Source organism: Chelonia mydas, chromosome 8, assembly GCF_015237465.2.
Source record: "Chelonia mydas isolate rCheMyd1 chromosome 8, rCheMyd1.pri.v2, whole genome shotgun sequence".
Classification (NCBI taxonomy): domain Eukaryota; kingdom Metazoa; phylum Chordata; order Testudines; family Cheloniidae; genus Chelonia; species Chelonia mydas.
In genome coordinates, this window is record NC_057854.1 from 47,971,226 (window position 1) to 47,988,563 (window position 17,338).

Sequence of the window (17,338 nt, forward strand, 5' to 3'; positions counted from 1 at the left end):
CTCTATACATAGCTAGTTGTATTATATGGCAGCACAAAGGCACTTTAGTAAGCTTGTGGCACATATCAATGTACGCCTTAGAATGAAGTTTAAAAGAAATGCTGAAGCTTGCAATGATTTCAAGTTTACTTGGAATTTGTGGCAACACAACCATTTTGATTTAGTGGCTGAAATGATAAAAGCAGAACACTTATAATTTACTGGAACACACTCCAGTATATCAGATATTAAAGGAACACACCAGTTGTTTCATATGTACTGGGGTGATCAGTCTTTGATGCTAAAGCAAGATATTTAGAAAGACACTCAAAGCTAGCAGGCCTAAAATTAGACTTACCAGCTGGTTTGGTTTGCAGGTATGTGCAGATCTACACTGAGGACTCGGCTGCTCTAAAATTTTCTATAGAAAGGCAAATAGTCAAACTGCTGCACTGCACATTAGACTTGTGTCTAAGATGAAGCACACAAACTGATGCATGTAATTGCTTTATTTCCTCCCCGAACTTGAATCACTTAAGGCAGTGGCTCTCAACCCCAAGTTCCACCTCAGTTAAAAACTACTTGCTTACAAAATCAGATATAAAAATACAAGTTAACAGCACACTTACTGAAAACTTGCTCACTTTCTCATTTTACCATATAATTATAAAATAAATCAATTGGAATATAAAAATAAATATTGTACTTACATTTCGGTGTATAGTATATAGAGCAGTATAAACAGGTCATTGTCTGTATGAAATTTTAGTTTGTACTGACTTCTCTATTGATTTTTATGTAGCCTGTTGTAAAACTAGGCAAATATCTAGATGAGCTGATGTACCCCCTGGAAGACCTCTGTGTACCCCGAAGGGTTCATGTACCCCTGGTTGAGAAGAACTGACTTAGGGCTACTGTCATTTTTAGTTTAGGGAGACAATGATAACAGCACATGTATCAGGCTACACTTGCAAAAAGGGCGAGACTGTAAACCCATTAACAACTAGTGACTTTGTGCTAGGTGTACACACACACTATGGAGCATAAAGTTATTAGTCTAAGACTCTAATACCACAATAGGTTAGCTGTTTTTTTTGTTTGTTTTTTAAAGCATTAGGAGGAGGCATTCATTTGGAGGAGAGAAGAGTGTTCAGGAACAGTCAGCATGGATTCTCCAAGGGCAAGTCATGCCTGACTAACCTAATTGCCTTCTATGATGAAATAACTGGCTCTGTGGATGAGGGGGAAAAGCAGTGGATGTGTTATTCCTTGACTTTAGCAAAGCTTTTGATATGATCTCCCACAGTATTCTTGCCAGCAAGTTAAAGAAGTATGGCCTGGATGAATGGACTATAAGGTGGACAGAAAGCTGGCTAGATCATTGGGCTCAACGGGTAGTGATCAATGGCTCCATGTCTAGTTGGCAGCCGGTATAAAGCGGAGTGCCCCAACGGTCGGTTTTGTTCACTATCTTCATTAATGATCTGGAGGATGGCGTGGATTGCACCCTCAGCAAGTTTGCAGAGCACACTAAACTGGGAGGAGAGGTAGACACGCTGGAGGGTAGGGATAGGACACAGAAGGACCTAGACAAATTAGAGGATTGGGCCAAAAGAAATCTGATGCAGTTCAACAAAGATAAGTGCACAGTCCTGCACTTAGGACGAAAGAATCCCTTGCACCGCTACAGACTAGGGACTGAGTGGCTAGGCAGCAGTTCTGCAGAAAAGGACTTAGGGGTTACAGTGAACGAGAAGCTAGATATGAATCAACAGTGTGCCCTTGTTGCCAAGAAGGCTAATGACATTTTGGGCTGTATAAATGGGAGCATTGCCAGCAGATGGAGGGACGTGATCATTCCCCTCTATTCGGCATCATCTGGAGTACTGTGTCCAGTTTTGAGCCCCACACTAAAAGAAGGATGTGGAAAAATTGGAGAGAGTCCAGCAAAGGGCAACAAAAATGATTAGGGGGCTGGAACACATGACTTATGAGGAGAGGCTGAGGGAACTGGGATTATTTAGTCTGCAAAAGAGAAGAAGGAGGCGGGATTTGATAGCTGCTTTCAACTACCTGAAAAGGGGTTCCAAAGAGGATGGATCTAGACTGTTCTCAGTGATACCAGATGACAGAACAAGTAGTAATGGTCTCAAGTTGCAGAGGGGATGGTTTAGGTTGTATATTAGGAAAAACTTCTTCACTAGGAGGGTGGTAAAGCAGTGGAATGGGTTACCTAGGCAGGTGGTGGAATCTCCATCCTTTGAGGTTTTTAAGATTAGGCTTGACAAAGCCCTGGCTGGGATGATTTAGTTGAGGATTGGTCCTGCTTTGAGCAAGGGGTTGAACTAGATGACCTCCTGAGGTCCCTTCCAACCCTGATATTCTATGATTTTATGATTTCTTTTTTCAGCTAATTCATCAGAAATCAAAACCATCCAAGGGACACTGAAATTTTTGCCTGGCTTTGATATGGTTTCTTTATTGGGGAGGAGCTTTACCTGAATGAGATTTTAGTGTATAATCATACTGATGACCACAAATATTTCCGACAATATGATGTGTGTGTTTTCAACTTAAATTTTGCATTTGCATTCAAAAAAGTATTTAGTGACACAACATTTACAAAGCATTAATTTTTTGTTGTTGGTTAAAAAAAAAAATTAAGCTGTTTTATGCAATTTACAAGCTCCAGCAACTGGAAGAGCTGAACTTCTATTATCCGAACCTAGTTTACACAGAAGAACGTCATCTCCTCCATAAAAGGTTAAGATTCTTGTTTCCCCACCACTACAACGCGCGTGCGCACACATTTTACAAGACAAGTTAAATCTTAAAAACAAGTTCAATCCTGGCAGGCGATCAAGGATGGCCTCCAGGCTTCCTCAGAGTATTACTACTATACTGGAACTGCAATCTACTTCCTCCCTCCCAACAAGAATCTTAGTCATAACTTTCTCATACAATTTCCTTCATATCTGAGTGAAAGAGGGCTTTAGGATTAAATGTTTTACCACTTCAGTCACTGGTCACTACCATAAAATGCTACAATAAGAGCTACCCCAGATGGCTTTTCTCCCAAATCTCTAGACACTAGTTTAACCAGCAGAGTCAATATTAACCATCATTCTAATACTACTACGTTTCCCTTACAAAGCCTCTGTCATTGTAACAATCTGCTTCTGTCTGGGAAAGTACCCAGACAGAACATGTCTCGGTCTAACCACGTGCATCTATCTATGTTTGTGCTGAGGCGAGCACTCTACAGAATCCCTGCTGTAAGATTACTGTGTGCATGTTTCCATTTAACTCTGCTTCACTCAATCTAGGGACTATGGGACAACATAAAATACAACAACAACATTATTACATTTAGCAGAAAGATGGCTTGGAATATGCGTGAGACAGGAACACAGCGGTCAGCAATGGATTTATATTGCGAATCAGGGTAGATTTAGCATGCATTCACAGCGTTGGTTAGGAATGCTATACACAGCAGAACTGGTCTAGTGAGAGACCAAGACTGCCTAGGCAACCAACAAGAAAGTTTTCCCCAGACACAAATAGTACAAAAACAAACAACAACAAAAAACCAACATAAAAAAAGCTACTCAAAGGCAAGTAAAACTACACAATGAACAATTCTAAATCCAAGATATTTTAAGGGATACCTAGACGTTCAATCTCGGTTTCTCCCCTTCCCACTGGAAAGCTCAGCTTGAAATGTAGATTTTCTTTTAATTTAACTTTTTGCAAAGTAACTGCTAAATGTCTGTGAGATGACCTGGCAGTTTGATAGACAGTGTAATGCCCCATAGTGAGGGAAACTTGAGTTAGAGCAAGTCTAAACTTACAACACTATAGCAGCACAGCTGTAATGCTTCAGCGTAGACATTCACTACAGCAATGGGAGGGTTTCTCCCAACGTTGTAGTTAAACTACCTCACTAAGAGGTAGTAGCTAGATCAATGGAAGAATGCTTCTGTCCACCTAGCACTGTCTAAGGGCACGTCTTCACTTGCAATGTTAAAACACTGCCACAGCAGCGCTTTAATACGGCTTGTGTAGTCCCGGCATAGCGCTGGGGGATAGGTCTCCTAGCGCTCTTAAAAAAACAAACCTACTTCCACGAGGGGAACAGCTACCAGGGCTGGAAGCGCAGCTCCCAGCACTGGTGCACTGTTTACACTGGCACTTTACAGCGCTGAAACCTGCGGCGCTCAGGAGTGTGTTTTTTCACACCCCTGAGAGAGGAAGTTGCTGCGCTGTAAAGTGCCAGTGTAGACAAGCCTTACACTGTGGGTTAGGTTGGCATAGCTATCTCTCTCAAGGGGTATGGATTTTTCACACTCCTGAGAGATAAAGCTATGCCAATGTAAGTTTTTAGTGTGGACCAGCTAAGTATCTCAAGTTAGGCCTGAGTAGGCATAGTGCATGGGTAAAGTATTACAGACATTTATCTTGTGGCATCAGGCCTATCTTCTCTTCAGGAGAAGAGAAGGTACATATGTAATTGTTTCACTTGAAAAGAGAAAGATAAAGCATGACATTTGCCAGCAGATTTTACAAATAATTTAGCCTTTCACTGGCAATATGATGTTAAATTCCAGGTTTGTTTGTTTTTTAATTATTGTACTTTAAAAGGGTAAAGAACAGCCTTTAGAGAGAAAGGATGGTCTTGTGGTTCACTAGCACATGACAGATTTCGGTTTTATTCTTGGCTCTGCCAGAGACTTGCTGTGTGACCTTGACCCGGAGTGGGATTTGGACATAGGCACGGGTACTATGGGTGTGGGGGGTGCTGCAGCCCCCCCGGCTGCTGACCCCAGCCTCAACTCCGCTTACCCCCATCCAGGTCTCCCCCTCCCAGAGACAGGGCCGGTAGCTGGGCCTGTGGCTGGGTGGCATGCCCTCCCCATCTTCTGTGGGGGATGGCTCAGGCCGCATTGCACCCCCCAAAATGTTTCTCTGTACCCCCCTAGGGGGGGATGCCCCACAGTTTGGAGACATCTACTTGACAGTAACAGTCATATTAAAATAAGAGTTTAATTGCACAGAATAAAGATATACTAAGCAAAGGCATAGCCCGTTTTGTCCAATTCCAACTGTCAGCCTCCCTATCTCTCCTCCTAACTCCTCCACCCTTTCAAACAGATGCACATTTTGTTTCATGTCAAGAAACACTCCTCAAAGCTTTAAGTTCCTGAAATGAGCCAGGCAGTTTTCCTCAGCACAGAATTCCCTCTTAAAGGAGCTCAACTTAATGATTAATTTCAATGCAACACCTCAAAATATGATGGTATGAGCTCTCTAGTTGCACATCTTCCCCTCTTTAAACATTTCTATACTTCAGTTTTGCACGTGTTCTTTTAAACACAAAACACTGAAATAACTGCATGCAGTAAAGCTCTTATAATGCTTCATTCTGAACACAGAGGGTAGAACTCTACCCATTTATTATCTTCCACAGGGCTTGTGAAAACAAAGTGTCACATTCACACACAGCAGTTCATTTTTCTGACATGGCCTGCTGTACCACCAATTTAACTGATGACAGACACTTAAAAAAAACCCACCTCTAGAGAAAAAGGGCATTAATCTGGAGGAGAAAGCTATCCATTTTGAGTACCCCACCTGCTATGTTGTCACATATATTTCTGCTACATCTAGTGCAGGGAACTATACTTAGCTCATCAGGAACTGGACTTAAGAAACTAAAGCTTGACACGTAGATTCTAGTTTACTTTGGCCATTTGATGTCACCTGTTTGGAATGTGCACATTGCAGTTTCATGTGTCACAGAAAAAGCCAGGAGGGCAGAGAGACTGGATGTCGAAGCAGTGACTATACAACCTCAAAAGACCTTTTTGGTAGATATTTAAAATGGCTAATCAGAGTAAGCACTGAAGAGATATTTAAGGTGGTCAAAGTGGTTTATTTAACAATTTCTTCTCTATTTTAAGTTTTTAAAACTAAAATCTATACTCTCTACCACCACAAAAGCATAATAACTGTAACAAAAAAGAGTGTGTTCTTTTAATGCCTGTGCTGTATCTGTAGCAGTTAGCACATTATTCCCAGTAACACATACCATTCTGCTTACTTCACCAATGATGCTGGTACATAAACAGGCCAATGTGACCCATTTCTTTTAAGGTTTCAGAGTGGTAACCGTGTTAGTCTGTATGGTTAGATAAAATGTACAGTATTCTTCCCATCTGATAATGGCTATCTTCCTTCTCTTCCTCTGCCCCCCATGCCTGACAACCTATCCTATGACACCTCTAAGGAACTGTTTATCTACAGCCCTGCGTGGATACAAAATTTGTATCCACATCCGATCTGTATACACGGTCCGCGGATATAAAGTGTTCAGAGTGGTAGCCGCATTAGTCTAAATCAGCAAAAAGAAAGAGGAGTACTTGTGGCACCTTAGAGACTAACAAATTTATTTGAGCATCAGCTTTTGTGGGCTAAAACCCACTTCATTGGATGCATGCAGTGGAAAATACAATAGAAAGATTTTATATATATATATACACACACACACACACACGCAGAGAACATGAAAAAATGAGTGTTCCCAGACACACTATAATGAGAGTGATCAATTAAGGTCAACTATTATCAGCAGGAGAAAAAAAAATCTTTTGCAGTGATAATCAGGACGGCCCATTTCCAACAGTTGAGAAGAGAAAGTAACAGTAGAGGGGCAAAATAAGCATGGGGAAATAGTTTTACTTTGTGTAATGACATATCCACTCCCAGTCTCTATTCAAGCCTAAGTTAAGTGTATCCAGTTTGCAAATTAATTCCAATTCAGCAGTCTCTCAGAATCTGTTTCTGAAGTTTTGTTGTTGTAATATTGCGACTTGTAGGTCTGTAATCGAGTGACCAAAGAGATTGAAGTGTTCTCCGACTGGTTTTTGAATGTTATAATTCTTGACGTCTGATCTGTGTCCATTTATTCTTTTACGTAGAGACTGTCCGGTTTGGCCAACGTACATGGCAGAGGGGCATTGCTGGCACATGATGGCATATATCACATTGGTAGATGTGCAGGTGCACGAGCCTCTGATAGTGTGGCTGATGTGATTAGGCCCTATGATGGTGTCCCCTGAATAGATATGTGGGCACAGTTGGCAACGGGCTTTGTTGCAAGGATAGGTTCCTGGGTTAGTGGTTCTGTTGTGTGGTATGTGGTTGCTGGTGAGTATTTGCTTCAGGTTGCGGGGCTGTCTGTAAGCAAGGACTGGCCTGTCTCCCAAGATTTGTGAGAGTGATGGGTCATCCTTCAGGATAGGTTGTAGATCCTTGATAATGCATTGGAGAGGTTTTAGTTGGGGGCTGAGGTGACGGCTAGTGGCGTTCTGCTATTTTCTTTGTTGGGCCTGTCCTGTAGTAGGTGACTTCTGGGAACTCTTCTGGCTCTGTCAATCTGTTTCTTCACTTCCGCAGGTGGGTATTGTAGTTGTAAGAATGCTTGATAGAGATCTTGTAGGTGTTTGTCTCTTCTGAGGGGTTGGAGCAAATGCGGTTAAATCGTAGAGCTTGGCTGTAGACAATGGATCGTGTGGTGTGGTCTGGGTGAAAGCTGGAGGCATATAGGTAGGAATAGCGGTCAGTAGGTTTCCGGTATAGGGTGGTGTTTATGTGACCATCGCTTATTAGCACCTTAGTGTCCAGGAAGTGGATCCCTTGTGTGGACTGGTCCAGGCTGAGGTTGATGGTGGGATGGAAACTGTTGAAATCATGGTGGAATTCCTCAAGGGCTTCTGTTCCTTGGGTCCAGATGATGAAGATGTCATCAATGTAGCGCAAGTAGAGTAGGGGCATTAGGGGACGAGAGCTGAGGAAGCGTTGTTCTAAGTCAGCCATAAAAATGTTGGCATACTGTGGGGCCGTGCGGGTACCCATAGCAGTGCCACTGATTTGAAGGTATGCATTGTCCCCAAATGTGAAATAGTTATGGGTGAGGACAAAGTCAAAGTTCAGCCACCAGATTTGCCGTGACATTATCAGGGATAGTGTTCCTGATGGCTTGTAGTCCATCTTTGTGTGGAATGTTGGTGTAGAAGGCTTCTACATCCATAGTGGCCAGGATGGTGTTTTCAGGAAGATCACCGATGGATTGTGGTTTCCTCAGGAAGTCAGTGGTGTCTCGAAGATAGCTGGGAGTGCTGGTAGCGTAGGGCCTGAGGAGGGAGTCTACATAGCCAGACAATCCTGCTGTCAGGGTGCCAATGCCTGAGATGATGGGGCACTCAGGATTTCCAGGTTTATGGATCTTGGGCAGCAGACAGAATACCCCAGGTCAGGGTTCCAGGGGTGTGTCTGTGCGGATTTGTTCTTGTGCTTTTTCAGGGAGTTTCTTGAGCAAATGCTTTTGGTAACCCTCAGTGGGATCAGAGAGTAATGGCTTGTAGAAAGTGGTGCTGGAGAGCTGCCGAGCAGCCTCTTGTTCATATTCCGACCTATTCATGATGACAATAGCACCTCCTTTGTCAGCCTTTTTGATTATGATGTCAGAGTTGTTTCTGAGGCTGTGGATGGCATTGTATTCTGCACGGCTGAGGTTATGGGGCAAGTGATGCTGCTTTTCCACAATTTCAGCCCGTGCACGTCGGTGGAAGCACTCTATGCAGAAGTCCAGTCTGCTGTTTCGACCTTCAGGAGGAGTCCACCTAGAATCCTTCTTTTTGTAGTGTTGGTAGGAAGGTCTCTGTTGATTAGTATGTTGTTCAGAGGCGTGTTGGAAATATTCCTTGAGTCAGAGACGTCGAAAATAGGATTCTAGGTCACCACAGAACTCTATCATGTTCGTGGGGCAGAAGGAGAGGCCCCGAGATAGGACAGATTCTTCTGCTGGGCTAAGAGTATAGTTGGATAGATTAACAATATTGCTGGGTGGGTGAAGGGAACCATTGCTGTGGCCCCTTGTGGCATGTAGTAGTTTAGATAATTTAGTGTCCTTTTTCTTTTGTAGAGAAGCAAAGTGTGTATTGTAAATGGCTTGTCTTGTTTTTGTAAAGTCCAGCCACGAGGAAGTTTGTGTGGAAGGTTGTTTTTTATGAGCGTATCCAGTTTTGAGAGCTCATTCTTAATCTTTCCCTGTTTGCTTTAGAGAATGTTGATCAGGTGGTTCCGCAGTTTCTTTGAGAGCGTGTGGCACAAGCTGTCAGCATAGTCTGTGTGGTATGTAGATTGTAATGGATTTTTTACCTTCAGTCCTTCTGGTACGATGTCCATCTGTTTGCATTTGGAAAGGAAGATGATGTCTGTCTGTATCTGTACGAGTTTTTTCATGAAGTTGATAGATTTCTACTCCATACGGCTAAATGCAGTGCCTTGCATAATGACAGGTTTCAGAGTAGCAGCCGTGTTAGTCTGTATTCGCAAAAAGAAAAAGAGGACTTGTGGCACCTTAGAGACTAACCAATTTATTTGAGCATAAGCTTTCGTGAGCTACAGCTCACTTCATCGGATGCATTCAGTGGAAAATACAGTAAGGAGATTTATATACACACAGACCATGCAAAAATGGATGTTTACCATACACATTGTAAGGAGAGTGATCACTTAAGATGAGCTATTACCAGCAGGAGAGTGGGGTGGGGGGAGAGAAAACCTTTTGAAGTGATAATCAAGGTGGGCCATTTCCAGCACATATCTATTCAGGGGACACCATCACAGGGCCTAATCACATCAGCCACACTATCAGAGGCTCGTGCACCTGCACATCTACCAATGTGATATATGCCATCATGTGCCAGCAATGCCCCTCTGCCGTGTACATTGGTCAAACTGGACAGTCTCTACGTAAAAGAATAAATGGACACAAATCAGACATCAAGAATTATAACATTCATAAACCAGTCGGAGAACACTTCAATCTCTCTGGTCACTCGATTTCTCATCTAAAAGTGACTATTCTTCAACAAAAAAACTTCGAAAACAGACTCCAACGAGAGACTGCTGAATTGGAATTAATTTGCAAATTGGATACAATTAACTTAGGCTTGAATAGAGACTGGGAGTGGTTGAGTCATTATACAAAGTAAAACTATTTCCCCTTGTTTATTCCTCTCCCCCCCACACTGTTCCTCAGAGGTTCTTGTTAACTCCTGGAAATGGTCCACCTTGATTATCACTTCAAAAGGTTTTCTCTCCCCCCACCCCACTCTCCTGCTGGTAATAGCTCATCTTAAGTGATCACTCTCCTTACAATGTGTATGGTAAACATCCATTTTTGCTTGGTCTGTATGTATATAATTCTCTTCACTGTATTTTCCACTTTATGCATCCGATGAAGTGAGCTGTAGCTCACGAAAGCTTATGCTCAAATAAATTGGTTAGTCTCTAAGGTGCCACAAGTCCTCCTTTTCTTTTTGCGAATACAGACTAACATGGCTGCTACTCTGATACCCCTCTAGTGTTAACTGGGAAGTGGAAGCCAGAACAAAGCAGTATTAGACTATGAAGGCTGGCAAGAATACTCCTGAGTGACGTATACGTCGTAATCATGTTTTGTTGATCCCAGCTCAGTTTTGTGGAGATGTGCCAAAGAGAACACACCCTTTCAGTATGAAAGAGCTCCAAGTGGTTGTAGCCTCTCTCAGATGCCTTTTTGCTAAATAGTCAATGTGCCCTGTGTTTGAAAAAGACTAGGACAAAGTGGTAACCTTCTTTATGTTCAGGACAAAAGTTAAGAACAGTTATTGTATTACAGCAATGGTCAGAAGCCCCACCAAATATCACAACCTCACAGTGCCAGGCACTGTAAATATGCATGGAGACAGACAGTCCTTGCCCTGAAGAGCTCACAATCTAAAAAGAGATGGAGAGAAAGAAAACATCCTCTTTTACAAGTATGGAACAGGGCTCAGAGAAATTAAGCCAACTGCCCAAAGTCAAAGTCTGACAGAGCCAGAAATTTAACCCCAATTTCCTGAAACCCAAGCCAGTGCCTTAATCATAAGACCATCTTTCCTTTCTAAACACCTCATCCAACTGAAACTATACAGCAATAAACAATTAGAAAGTAGCTAGAATTCCCTTAACATCCTTAAATCTAGCAAAGATCGCCATGGAATCTTTAATAACTAACTCGTCAGGACACTGCTATTTTCCATCTCATCAAAAAGGATTTTATTTTTGGGAAGGTTTTAAAATAAAATAAAGCACAAGCAAAAGTCATTATAAAGTTTCCTTTGAAAACAAACAAACATACCACTACCTGTCCCTTTACTTTCTGATCAATTCACCTGAAAGCCTCCCAACACACTCTGCAATATATTTCATGTTTTAGCAGTCTCTGATGATGACCCATCACACATTGTACGTTTTAAGAACACTTTCACTGCAGATCTGACAAAAGGCAAAGAAGGTAGCAATGTGAGATTTCTAAAGATAGTTACAGCACTCGACCCAAGGTTTAGGAATCTGAAGTGCCTTCCAAAAATCTGAGAGGGACAAGGTCTGGAGAATGCTTTCAGAAGTCTTAAAACAGCAACACTTTGAGGTGGAAACTACATAACCCGAACCAGCAAAAAAGAAAATCCACCTTGTGCTGGTAGCATTTGACTCAGATAATGAAAATGAACATGGGTCGGCCCACACCGCTTTGGATGGTTATCGAGCATGGACATATGTCCCCTGGAATGGTGGTTGAAACATGAAGGGACATATGAATCTTTAGCACATCTGGCAGGTAAATATCTTACAACACTGGCTACAGAAGCCAGGAGAACCCCTGTTCTCGCTTTCAGGTGACATTGCAAACCAGAAGCGGGCAGAATTATCTCCTGCAAACGTAAACAAACTTGTTTGTCTGAGCGATTGGCTGAACAAGAAGTAGGACTGAGTGGACTTGCAGGCTCCAAAGTTTTACAGTGTTTTATTTTTGAATGAAGTGGGTTTTTTTTTTTTTTTTTTTTTACATAATTCTACATTTGTAAGTTCAACTTTAATGATAAAGAGATTGCACTACAGTACTTTATTAGGTGAACTGAAAAATACTATTTCTTTTGTTCTTTTACAGTGCAAATACTTGTAATCAAAAATATAAAGTGAGCACTGTACACACTTTGTACTGTTTTGTCATTGAAATCAAAATATTTGAAAACGTAAAAAAAATCCAAAAATATTTAAATAAATGGTATTCTATTATTGTTTATCAACACGATTAATCGTAATTAATTTTTTTTAATCACTTGACAGCCCTAATTCCTATACAACTAAAAAGTATTAAAGTAAATCAATGTGCTTTGCAAACATTAATGAAGCCTAACAACAGCTTTTCTTGTGTGACACGTTACACAAAGGGAAACAGAGCCAGCAACAGAGTAAGCAACTTGTCCAGCATCCCAGATTTCCTGACTCTGCCAATGGTTCAGAAAACTTGATTTTTAGTCTTCTCATGTAATTAACAGATACTAATAGGAAACCCATAAATGGGTACACCAGCTGAGAAACCAAAAAGAAAAACGCAGCAAAATCCCACAGACTCTAGTACATGGCAGGAGCCAGTGAAAAGGAGCAACCTGCTCCCTTCACCCTCCTTCTGTAGCTGCACCCCTTCCAACTTCTATGCAGTTGCAAAGCAGCTCATCAGTGTGCGCACACACACATAAATCACTCTACTATCAACAACTGCAGCTCCTCTCATCTTTCCTTAGCGGGAAAGGGCATGTCAGGAGCAATTTTCTTCTGCTTCCTAAACAGAAATAAGAAATGGGTGGATAAGAGAGGTGAAAAGGAAGAATCCCCTGCCCATCCTCAGCATTCTCTCCCTGCAACACCCACCCCAGGCCCTTCCTTCCCCCCACCCTGGCTCACCACTCAGAAGCCAGACAGTTTTTGGATGACCCCAATCCTACGATCCTTTATGACCACAAAGTACCATGGGCTTGTGTTGGACACAGAAAGCAATCAGGAATGATCTAAGCCCCAGGTAGAATAAGGTTAAGAACTACTGTAATAAGCAACACTGCCTCAGCACATTGCAGGCCCAAAACCTGCAATTGGTAAAGTCACACTGGTGTTTGTCTGGTCTACACCCATCTAGCCACCATTATTAGTCCCACAAGTTTCATTCACTTGTCCTTGCCTTAAAAAAAAAAAAGTAAAGAAAAACTAAGTAACAGAAGAAAGAACAAAAAAAAGAAAGAAGTATGTTGTTACCTGAGCACCCACTAGCTGCAACAAGGCTGAGTTCACAGGGAGGAGATCAATATCTGTATTGATAGTGGTCTGGTCGAAGGGGCATGCCTTACGGTGGAGCTTGTTGAGGCACATCTTGCAGACAGTGTGGCCACAGCCCAAGCTGATGGGCTTCCGGATCGTTTCGTCAAAAGTCTGTGTGCAAATTGGGCAGGAGAGAAAATCCGTCCATTGTGGAGCTTGTACAGGCATGGTTTCAGAAGTTAATTCACAAGACAAAATCTAAAGCACAGATTCCACTGGAATCAAAATCTTTGACAAAAATGTTTGTTTTTAAATATCTTCTGTAAGTACAGACAGCCAGCACAGAGTGTGAAACATAACCTGGAAGAAAAGGGAAAAATGAAGTTAGCCATCTGTATTGCAAGAGGCATTTTAAGTCCTTAATGTTATTAATCTAATTGTTGAAGTTGGACTGGCCTAATTGAATTGGGAGCACAATTCAGTATTTAGAACAGGATACTTTGAGTCATGACCTCTGTTCTAGTGACAGCTTTGCCCTGACCTTGGCCAAGTCACAAACCTCTCAGTTTTTACATAATTGTAAAAATGGGAACAATTATCTACCTTATGAATAAAGCTGGATAAATTGATATTTGCAAAGAAGGAGAAGGTCATGAAAAACAAATTGAGCAAAACAATATAAATCAGGTTTTAATCAAATAAATGTCAACATAAGGTTTCCCACTGGATTTAAAAACGCACCTTCAGTTAAACTGACACAAAGTTGTTCAGACAAGGCTTGATCTAAATCCCTTCAAAGTCAATGGAAATGTTCTCATTGAGTTCAACTGGCTTGGGATCAGGCAAAAAATGAAAGTGCAAAAAATATCAATGTAACATGCGCACCTGGAGAACAGGACTAGTAGCATCAAACTAATTCAACAGTCTAAGAAATGAGAACATAGCCTGCACTAATGACATGACCCAAATATCAGATATGCACAGATTGATATGAATCTTGTTTTCAAATAGAATTTTCCTTTAAAAGGTGAACTACAAAGTAAAAGCAGAAAACCAAGTTAAAACCAAGTTGGTTTCCAAGCAGCACTCAGCCCAGAAATTAAAAAAATAACAATTTCCCCCTTCCCAACATCAAGTCATCTTGATGCTTCCTGATTCACTGAAGATAGCCAGGAATGTAGAGTTTAGTGACATTGCAAACTACTTCCATCTGTAGTATTTGTAAAGTTTGACTTCGTGTACGTGAGATGTCACTTGAGATAGCCTCAACGACTCAGGAAATCAAGAAGATTCCACAGAACAAAAAGAATTTTAAGAGGCAAGTCAAAATGCATGTCCATGTTGCATGCCCATCAATCCACTACTCATCCATAGCCTTGTTAGCAGGGATCCCAGGACAGAAATCTGTGCTTAACTCATTTTTATTTTTGCTGAAAGATCATCCTTAAACTCTGAAATATTTCCAATTCCAACAATGCATTTTGCTCTCGGTAAAAAGTACTGCAGACAAGAAAAGGGGAACAATGCTGCCTAATTTGGTCATTTAACACATATGCGATACCTTACTGCATGCATTTGGAGAAAAAGCCTTGGTCTGGAAGATACTTCATCATCATTCTACAGCAGTTGTCCGCAACCTTTTTAAGGACAAGATCACTTTTTGAATGTAAGATCAACCCAGGATCTATCCTGCCCCTTCCCTGAGGCCCTGCCCCGCTGACTCCATTCCCCCTTCCCTCTGTCACTCGCTCTCCCCCACCCTCACTCACTTTTACTGGGCTGCGGAAGGGGGTAGGGGATACAGGCTCTGGGCTGGGGCTGAGGGATTTGGAGTGTGGGAGGGTGCTCCAGGCTGAGGCTGGGGCAGGAGAGGGTGATGGGTGCGGGCTCTGTGAGGGAGTTTGGGTACAGAAGGGAACTCCAGGATGGGGCATAGGAGGGGGTGCAAGCTCCAGCCAGGAGGCACTTACCACAGGTGGCTCCCAGCTGGCGGTGCAGCGGGGCTCAGGCAGGCTGCGTGCCTGCCATGGCCCCACGCCGCTCCCGGAAGCAGTTGGCACGTCTCTGCAGCCTCTGGGGGGAGGGGCAAAGGAGAGGCAGCAAGTCTCCGTGCACTGCCCACATCAACAAGCGCCGCCCCCACAGCTCCCATTGGCCAGGAACCAGTCAATAGGTGCTGTGGGGACGGTGCTGGGGGTGGCACACGGAACCGCCCCCTCTTTCCCCACAGCAGTGGCAGAGACATGCCAGCAGCGAGCCACTTCCAGGAGCTGCGTGTGGCCACAGCAAGCAGGCATCCTGCCTGAGCCTGCTGCACCGCTAGACTTTTAGTGGCCCGGAGATCATGATCGACCGGCAGAGGCTCCAGGGTCGACCAGTCATTCGCAATCGATAGGCTGGTGACCACTGTTCTATGGATTGATGGAGACAGTGTGCTGCAAGTAAGGGAATCTTCATTGTGTGTCTGTGGCATTGGGAACTAAATCAACTAAAATCCTGAGAGGCAGTGAGAAGAGGATTCTTCAGGAAGCCAACTCTGGACCACAATGAGCGACAGTGACTGGTTCCAAGAGACACACATCCAACCCTTCTTCGTTGAAAGAACCATTGCCACAACACGGGGCCTTTCTATATTTTAAGAAATGTAGCAGAGATTCTTCCTACTGCTCTTACAGATTTCACTGAATATTTCAAGAGAATTATAACCTGGGAAGTCTTTGGCATTCACTATCTGAATGCCAAAAGAGGAAAAGAATGCTGATAAATGTAAGGAAGTACAAGATAAAACATCCCCTTGCTGTGAAAAAAAATTAAACAGAAGAAAAACAAAACAAAACTGCTATGAGAAACAAGGTAACAGACTAAACATGAATAAGAACAAATTATTAGAGTAATATCTTTATCATGGAAAAAGCACAGTAAATGAGATACTACAAATGTCTTCAGTCTGAAATTTATCTTCTACCAAAAGTTACCAAAAGCCAGTGTGGCTGCATGGATTCAGTTCCATTCTAAACAGGATTTTCAATAAGAACTTATTTCTATTATACACAACTCTAGTACTTTTGTGAAAGTATTTTCCCCCTTCCTCTCCTGCTTTATAATTACTCCTTGGAACCTTGAAAATCATTTCCTCACTGCACTGATTTTCCCTTCAATCAGGAAGGAGCATACTTGTTTGCTATAATATGTTTAAATAGAACGTTACTATGCATGCTGAGTAGCAGCCATTTGTCAAAAGTTAGTAGGTTGGACATTTTTACTTAAAAGCACAGTTTTAAACGGGACTAACGGCCTCCAAATTAGAACCTGTTTTAATCAGAGGTTTCAGAGTAACAGCCGTGTTAGTCTGTACTCGCAAAAAGAAAAGGAGGACTTGTGGCACCTTAGAGACTAAACAATTTATTTGAGCATAAGCTTTCATGAGCTACAGCTCACTTCATCGGATGCATTTAATCAGAGGTACTCTAAAAACCATGCACAACTAATCAAAATATTTTGTCTGAAAAACCTGGTTAACTTTGTGTCCCAGAGTTTAGTGTAACTTGTTCACAACTATCCTACCTGATCAAAGAAAGTTACCAGTTAAACCAAGGCCAAGACTAACAGTATCACATATGACGAAGACTGGTTCAGTCAATAGTATCATACCACTGTAAGCACTCAGACAAAAAGAGGTTTAACAACTGTGTACATCCCAGAAGTGTCTCATTTTTCTCCACACTTGAAGCCTTAAAGTGTGGCCAAGGAGGAGTGAACAGGAATCAATACAACTCAGTCTGTTAATGAGGCTGTTATTGACCACCACAAGGCACTAGCTGGAGGCTTTTCCTATGCCAAACTCCTCAACTTTACCAACCTATGGAGTGAGAATTTGGAAACTTGTTTTTAAAACAACCTCCATATCCCAGAATGAACACATTTCTATTTCATCCATCATTGAAAAACAAGCCTGCTAGTGACACAGACATGCAAAACAAATTGTTCTACTTCTTACAGGACTATCATATCATTAAACAAAACTAGGAAAAATAATCATTGATTCATGTGAACCATACGAACCAACTATAAACATCACAGGGAATTTGCTTCCTATCATTTGTTTGTACGTCTGTCTCAGACACTTGAAGCAGAGTCACTCTCAGTTACCCTACAAAAGCTGGTTTGGCTATCACTA

The 17,338-nt window shown here is 42.1% G+C and overlaps 1 protein-coding gene across 14 annotated transcripts in view; it reads right to left on the reverse strand.

The window, feature by feature from the left end:
- RC3H1 (ring finger and CCCH-type domains 1) overlaps positions 1–17,338 on the reverse strand; it is a 101,172-nt gene that overhangs the window by 42,059 nt on the left and 41,775 nt on the right. For all 14 annotated transcript variants that reach the window (XM_043521562.1, XM_037906467.2, XM_043521566.1 and 11 more), the window contains exon 2: positions 13,159–13,521. In XM_043521562.1, coding sequence (XP_043377497.1) covers positions 13,159–13,389 — 231 coding nt within the window. In that variant the 5' untranslated portion in view covers positions 13,390–13,521. The remainder of the gene's footprint in view (positions 1–13,158; positions 13,522–17,338) is intronic.